The sequence below is a fragment of the Morone saxatilis genome, unplaced genomic scaffold, assembly GCF_004916995.1.
Source record: "Morone saxatilis isolate NCDOM2014 unplaced genomic scaffold, NCSU_SB_2.0 Contig21, whole genome shotgun sequence".
NCBI classification, from domain to species: Eukaryota; Metazoa; Chordata; class Actinopteri; family Moronidae; genus Morone; species Morone saxatilis.
The window spans coordinates 12,898,053-12,905,744 of record NW_023339774.1 but is presented as its reverse complement, the minus strand read 5'-3'; the positions used below and the strand labels follow the sequence as shown (position 1 = coordinate 12,905,744).

At 39.9% G+C, this 7,692-nt stretch overlaps 1 protein-coding gene across 1 annotated transcript; it reads right to left on the bottom strand.

The window, feature by feature from the left end:
* Window positions 1-1,398: 1,398 nt before the first annotated feature.
* LOC118332738 (kelch-like protein 10) lies at window positions 1,399-6,417 on the bottom strand. Its single transcript, XM_035668151.1, has 5 exons — window positions 6,216-6,417; window positions 5,443-5,926; window positions 3,324-3,935; window positions 2,531-2,680; window positions 1,399-1,829 (listed from the first exon to the last, which is right to left on the bottom strand). Exons 1-5 carry the CDS (start codon window positions 6,365-6,367, stop codon window positions 1,467-1,469), a joined length of 1,761 nt encoding a protein of 586 aa, XP_035524044.1. The 5' UTR covers window positions 6,368-6,417; the 3' UTR covers window positions 1,399-1,466.
* Window positions 6,418-7,692: the final 1,275 nt, after the last annotated feature.

Sequence of the window (7,692 nt, the reverse complement as noted above, 5' to 3'; positions counted from 1 at the left end):
GTACCCTGGCTACAATAGTTTCCCTGGGCCACAATTAGGACCAGGGCTTCACTGAGTCACCCCAGCGTCATGCTTCCATGGAGCCTCAATCTGGCCCCAACTCTCCCCCTCTCCCACTTAGTAGCTGGCTTCGAAACAGTCATAGCTCTCCCTTCTCACCAGGCAAGTAAACAGTTCATACAAACCAAATGCCAACATACAGCAACTAGACACTTTCAACAGCATATGGTAAGAAGGAAAAGATTAAAGTAGATCTTTTGAGATTCCACTGAGCTGAAATAAATAAATCCATATTTCTCTCTCCTCCTTTCACTGTCCCTTTCTCCATTTCTATCTCTCTGGCTTGGTGAGCGGTGACAGTTGCCGCAATGCCCTGCGACACAGTGAATATGCAGCAGGGGCTCACTGGGTCTGGCCACACAGACTTGTCATCACCGTTCAGCATCAAACCCCAAATTACCAATTAACTCCTGAGCCCACCCCCACCTGCCTGAGGGCACAATGACCTGCCCCCCTTCAGTCTGCTCCATTCCACACAGCACTAACCCCCACTGCCCCTCAACCCCACTCTATACTCTCTAAACATGCCCCATGAGATGCCGCATGGCTCTATGACATACAGATGCTCAGAGATATTCTTCCCCATCTGTGTGTGTCTGTCCGTCTGTCAGACCCCTGAACTTTACAAAAAGGATAAAGTCAGTTTGTCTGTGTTCATTCCAGGCACAGCCCAGTATGGCTGTAGCAATTTATCATTTGGGGGTAACAGATAGAGACATGCTGGTTTTAGCACCGCGGCGTAGTGAGCAGGCAGTCTCCAGCACAGAGGCTATAGCTACTATAGCACATGAATGGATCAAGTTTTTCATTCAGCTTGTGTGCAAAAAAAGGATATCTTTGTCAAAATCTCTGGTATCGTTATTTCTCAGTTACCACTACACTATTGAATGTAGTGGTAACTAAGAAATCGCCTATATTATGAATGATGAATTACTGGGGATCCCCTGTCTATCCACACATGCATGCATGAACACAAAGCACTCTAAACATAGTAAATAAATTCAAATCAGTTAAGATACTCATAGTGTCTGGTGAAGAGCTGCGTTGCAGTACACTTATAGAACACCAGACTGTAGTGTGAGCAATACAGTATTCATCTAGGTAATTTCTTTACAGTGGGAAGTGGTTTTTTTTTGCCTTATGTGCTACTGAGCAACTTTTATAGGAAAGAACAGAGCCCCACGTTTTATCTTATCAGGGGTTACTGTTATAAAGGGTCACTCAAACCTTCTGTCTGCATGTTTGACTAGCACCCTTTTTACATAGTGTTAAACAAGTTCTCACACAAACTGAAAAGTTATTGAAATCTCTGGAGTAACTGTAGTTTAATGCTCAAAGAAATTTATTGAAAGTCTTGCCAGGGTGGATGGTACAGAGCAGGACTGTGCTAAAACTGTTCAGGACTGTTAAATGGAGTCTCCTGAGTTCACCGACTCATCCTCCAAATGTAAAAACGGGAGGGCGTCACGAGGGATAGTGTACTTGGCCATGTTTGGAAGCCCAAACACGACGCAGCAGCTCAGGGCACTGCGGAAAATCTCCATGTCACAGGCCTCAGACCACTCATTAGTTGTTGCGTCGTAGTACTCAACGTTATAGGAGGTGGTGAAGCCGTTGAAGCCCCCGACAACAAAGAGCTGATCCTCGATCACTTCAATGCCAAAGTTGCTACGGGTGGTTAACATGGAGGACACTGCGTGCCAGGTGTTGGTCTGGGGATTGTAAGCCTCAACGCTGCGCAGACGAGTATTGCCATCAAAGCCACCAACCTATGAGAGGAAAAGTAAGATAAAGGGTCAAGTGTTTAAAAGGATACAGCACCAGTTTATCAAACACAGTTGCAAGAAAGAGCACCTGCCTTCAATGTGTCTCTGACTTTTAGTACATACAAAGTAGAAAGCAGTTTGAATAATGAATGAATGGTGGATTACAGGGTTCTATTGTGTTTTTTGTCTCTTCTTGTCCTACTTGTAAATACAGATTAATCAATTTATGAGTCTTTGAAGGCTAAAGCAGCCAGTATACTACTTCAGAATCATTTGTGGACAATGCGTATGAACTAGCTCTGTTCGAGCACAACCCACAACCCACAATACACTAAGTTATATTTTTAGCCATACTAGCAGCATGGCTCTGTGGATGGCAATGTCCATCTGTAGGTTGATATAATGGTAGTTGGTAATAAAATATCTCGTCAACTATTGGATGGATTGCCATGACTAATGACCTTCCCTACAGTGCCACCATGATGTTTAGGTAAAATTACCAGAGTGCATTGTAATGACCTTTGCAAATGTTGACATGCTAATACACTAAACTAAGATGGTGAACATGGTAGACAATATACCATGTTAGCATTGCCATTGTGAGCAAACTAGCATGCTGACCTTAGCATTTAGCTCAACCAGTTTAAAATAACTTCAAACAGTTTGTGTGTTGTATGAGTTTAAGCTGCATTTCATGTACTTACAGCATAGACATTGTCTGCATATGCAATGACACCAATTCCGCTGCGCCGGCTGTTCATGGGGGTGATCATTGTCCACTGGTTGGTCTCTGGGCTGTAATACTCACACGTTTGCAGGCACTCATTCCCATTGAAACCACCACAAATGTAAACCTTGGGAGAAAAGGAGGGTCATTAAGTAATGTAGCACTTATCTTAAATATAGAAATAATGAGTGAATTACAGCTGAGACCCAACATGTAGTGAAGAATCAAATAGTCCAACCGAAAAATAAATTGGACCGATAAATTAGCTGATATTATCTGCCAATGTTACATTTTCATTGGCTGATAACAGTACAGTACAGTGATGCAGAATATACTGTATGTTTGAGGTCATTCCAAAACAGTCACCATTACATAGTTTGTTAGAGAGCACTTACAAGTCTATTTTTCAATTGCAAAATGTCACAATCTTACTCACTATTCTTTACTATCCATATTTAAGGGATCCTTCAAAAAAATCTTTATGATGCATGTTAATGAATGAAAATGAATAATGACATATACTGTATATTGTTAGTTTTTTAACTTTCAAATATCAATATTGGCATTGGCCTCAAAAATCCAATATGAATTGGAGTTTTATACTGTATATTACTGTGCAAATAATTTTTTCAAATTATATATTTTTTTATTGTTGTTTGAGAACGGCTGTTTCAAACTGGTAGATAATCAAATTAGCAATATTTCAGTGACCATCATATTACTCTGTGTTACTCTCAATTCTTTCCCAGCTGTTCTTTCACTTCACCCACCTTGTTGTGGAGTGTTGTGCTGCTGGAGTCGCTCCTCTGCTCATGCATGGGTGCAATAAGACTCCACTGGTTGGTCTCGGGCCTGTAGCGCTCTGCAGTGCTGAGTCGTGTATGTCCATCAAAACCTCCCATTGCATAGATGCATCCACTCAGCACAGTAATGCTCACATAGCAGCGGCGGCAGTGCATGGGTGCTACATCATGCCAAGTGTAGGTGCTTGGGTCAAACTTGCGCACGCTGTTGAAATGTTCCACTCTGTCAAAACCACCAACACAGTAGACATACCCATTGAGGAAGGCAGTGCCGTGATAGGCACGAGGACGCTCCCAATTGTTTGTCACCCTCATCCAGCGGTCAGCACGGATATCGTATGCCTCAATGCCATTAGTGGGATCACCGCCGCTCCAGCCTCCAACGGCCAACAGGATGGCATTAGGCAGGCGAGGGCGGGCGAGAGGGTTACAGACCCCAGACAACGAGCGGCTGTTTGTGAAGTTTATGTTTTTAAGGACATCTGAGACTATGTTACTGCACTCAGGGCTGTTCTTCACCAGCTCATTGGCCATCACCTTCATTTTGATATACTCTTCATTTATCAAGGCCAGCCGGACCTACACAGAGAGAACAGGACAGAATCTTTGAATTGAACATAATGGACTGTAGTACTTGAGTCCAGACCTCTGTTGCATTCTTATGATTATTTTAACTGAGACTCATGGTTGGTTTCACCACCTGCTCAACAACCCAGTATGCAGTATTACTGCCATTTTACTTTTTACTTGGTAAGAGGTACAATGGGATGATGTTTAATCTCACTGTCTGCTTGTACACCTGCACTCTCCCTCCTCCTGCCTCCTAGGTCTGTGACCCTGTTAACTGGTGCCTTTCAGCCCAATATATTAATTTACTTAATTATTAGTTAATAGGGCCACTTGTTAAACCGAAACAATGGTGAGCTGCGGGACGCTAACATCACAGCTCCAGCAAATTGGGATAATGGGACTTGGGACTAGTCTACATTTTCTACTACTGGGGTTTCCAGCAGTCCAGTTTATGTTCTTGGCCAGTTTTTCCAGAGCGAGTAAAGCAGAGGCTACTTGAGTTCTTTTGTGGTATTGTATTTCTAGGCTGTGAATTGAGGGATATTGAGTAGCACTGCATTTTAGACAGCGCTTCTGTTGTGTTCAGTCCCTTCAGCCTAGTTGCTCTGGGATGCATTACCCTCTTAAAAACCAAATAGTGAACATGATGAGATGATGTGACATCACATAGGGTTGTAGCAGTGGCTTGCTATCTCCTGTGGTTGGCTTGTCAACAGTGCAGCATTTAATTATGTTGTTATCGCGACATCCAACATATATCGCCAATAAATCATGTGATATGTTTTTATTATTGTTAACAAATTCCTTAAAACGTTCAAAACAAACAATGTGTTTGCATGTCTCTCAAAGCTTTACAACTTTTCCGGTCCATTTGTTCCCACTGAAGACATTTTAAATATATAAATAAACATACCAAGAATATTTACCTAACAAAAGGCTTAATAATTTGAGCAGGGCTCTGTAGTTTTTAACAAATGTTACTAAAAAGAGGGGAGTTTTCGCAACATGTCACCCAGTGGACAGTTTGGCTCACTGACATGTTTTTAATAGTTTTTGGACAACAATGTAAGTCTGTGACACAGGAATAAGCTATATCAGACTTTGGATACACAGACAATACTTGATAGTAGGATTAATTTAATTTGTTGACAGTAAGAACAATATGGAGCATGAACAGTCTTCTGTCTTCTGATGATGCAGTTGGTAAAACTGTCCTATCAATGAGTCAGTAGTCCATATGACTTCAAGCTTACAACTCTATGTTTGTTTGTTATAAGTCAGCCTGAACAAGAACCAGACCAGAACTAAAAGGCAACAATTTGTTTTGTAATGTTGTATTGTCATTGTTTTCCCCACGAAACTAATGGAACGACAAGTGTGCACCCTTAAACTATACATGGTTTTGGAATTGAAATGGCCTTATGTTAATGATTATTTTTGCAGTCAGGTTAACACCATTAGCTGAATGTTGAAGCTGTAAATATAAACTAAATGTAGAGACACAAAGTTATCATACCTTAGGTAAGAGTAAACCTATGTGTTCTTTTCGTTCGTCAGGTATGTGGGCGATCCAGTGAATGATGGCCTCAAACCCAGCAGTCTCCTGTTTCACATTGAGCTCATCTCTACCAAGGATGTCAGCGAGTTCCTGCGCAGAAAAATTAAAGAACTCCTCGCAAGAAACAACCTCCTCAAAGTGATCAATGATATAGCGGTAGGCCTTGCACTCAAGTTCAGGGGACAAGCATATGTTGGTGAGATGCCAGATGCCGATGCAGTTCTTTGGGCAGAGATGCTCCCCCAAGAAGTCGCAGCAGGCTTCTACAACGTCCATTACATTGAGCTGATCGGCTGCGAGCAGCAGCTCCTGTGCGTTGTCCTCTGTCACAGAAACAGAGCCGGCGTACGCAAACTCTATGATTTGCTGCATCATTTCAGGAGACAGGCCGGGTATGTCAAACACCTTTTTGTCTGGAGTTGACCAGCGTTTGAAGAGAGCTCTGTCAGGTCAGGATGAAGACACAGCAGAGTATTGAAAGTAAACAGTAACATTTTGTTCACATCTTCACACTGATAGCAGTAAAAATAACTTCTTGTAGCACATTTCAAAACAGATGTGACAAAGTGAAGGTTCTTTTCCAATCAATACAACTCAGTTAATTATTGCGATTGGTATGTTTCTCAGACTTCATTAACTGATCATTTATTTGCTATTATCAGGTTTTTCTGCTGATTTGAAAAATATAAATTAATCACTTCCTTCCTCTTAATGTCAGATGACCAACTCACCGGAAGTACGGGCTGCATTTACAGAGGATGACCTTGTGGATCTGAAATTCAACATCTTCAACTTTGATGACTGCATCACAAAAGTCTCCCTCCAGACGGAGATCATTAAACACTGAGCTTGGCTTGTGTGAAGATGTGCCTTGGTCACTCATCTTGATTTTTAAAATATGAGAACTTTTTCCTCTGTTTTTTTGGTTTTGGTTTGTCTCAGGAGTCTCAACAGGTTTGTTCAACAAACAGAGAATGTGAATACGCTTATACTTAATGATGGGATTCTAGAATGGATTCCTATTATGTCATAATGACAAGTAAACTGACATCCAATTTAACCTGTAGGTTAATATTATTATTTACATAAAAGTTGCATTACTTCTTTCTCGAAGATCTAAATTGTTATAAACTAATATTCCTAGCAAGAAAATGCATAATATTTAACAGGATCCAAGAAAAAAAACCCATCTGTAACGCAACAAAATAGAGAGATAATTTGTGTACTTCCCATGATCTTTGTGACTTAGTTCAAAGAGAAAGTGGCACAATGGACTGAAAGCTTCAGATGCCCTTTTACAATTCACTTTATGAATGATTTGTATGTAATATTAGTCTTTAGTGCATATATCTGTGTAAAATGTATCTTTCTATGATTGTGTGTGTTGATGATTAATTTCTTTTCTCTTGTTTTATTTTGATCAGGCCTGTGGCAAAAAATACATTATAATTAATGTGAAAAATGATCAAACTCTGTTGCACTATTTCTTGATACAGTTTAGTTTTTATGTAATTTCCAATGCACAAGTCCAATAATAGGTAGATGATGTTTAACCAAACTGTCCTAGGAAGTTCACAAACTAATGTCAATAACATTATGCATGTGGCAATGTTTTGTGTATACTAACCCACACTGTAAACATTATATAATTTTGCTTAGTACAAACTAAAAATTAAGAACCTTGACTGAAGTGTATATGACAGTTTCCCAGTTTTTCCACCAGTAATATGAGCAAAAGTAATTGTACTATTAATTTACACTACCTGGTGCCTTTATTAGATACGCCTACAATACAATTGTAGTATAATACAATCAAATACAACAAATTAGCCACACATTCTACATTTATGAAGATGATCATGCTAAGTTTTTGTTAAAACTATCATAGAGGTGTTAATGCAACTTTATATTTATTATTTAATTATTTAAATTATTTAATTTAATTAATTTAATTTTCTCTGTACCAATCATATGCATCCAGTGGTGAAAATAGTATGGTCTACTTAAGTGTTGTTGCTTTCTTCAAGTTTATTCACATAAGACTAAAAACTAGCTCTTGGTTTGGGATGGTTTCTCACCATCATTAAACACTGAGCTTGGCTTGGGTGAAGATGTGCCTTGGTCACTCATCTTGATTTTTAAAATATGAGAGCTTTTTCCTCTTTTTTTTTGGTTTTGCTTTGTCAGAATAACATCTAGATTGTTTTT

What these genes read in the sequence shown, in the direction of transcription:
- LOC118332738 (XM_035668151.1), bottom strand. Translation starts at nt 6,367, where the DNA reads ATGAGTGACCAAGGCACATCTTCACACAAGCCAAGCTCAGTGTTTAAT. An exon ending in TAGGTTTACTCTTACCTAAG is followed by an intron (nt 3,936 to 5,442) that starts GTATGATAACTT and finishes CTCTCTGTGTAG; the next exon opens with GTCCGGCTGGCCTTGATAAA. An exon ending in ATGCAGACAATGTCTATGCT is followed by an intron (nt 1,830 to 2,530) that starts GTAAGTACATGA and finishes TTCCTCTCATAG; the next exon opens with GTTGGTGGCTTTGATGGCAA.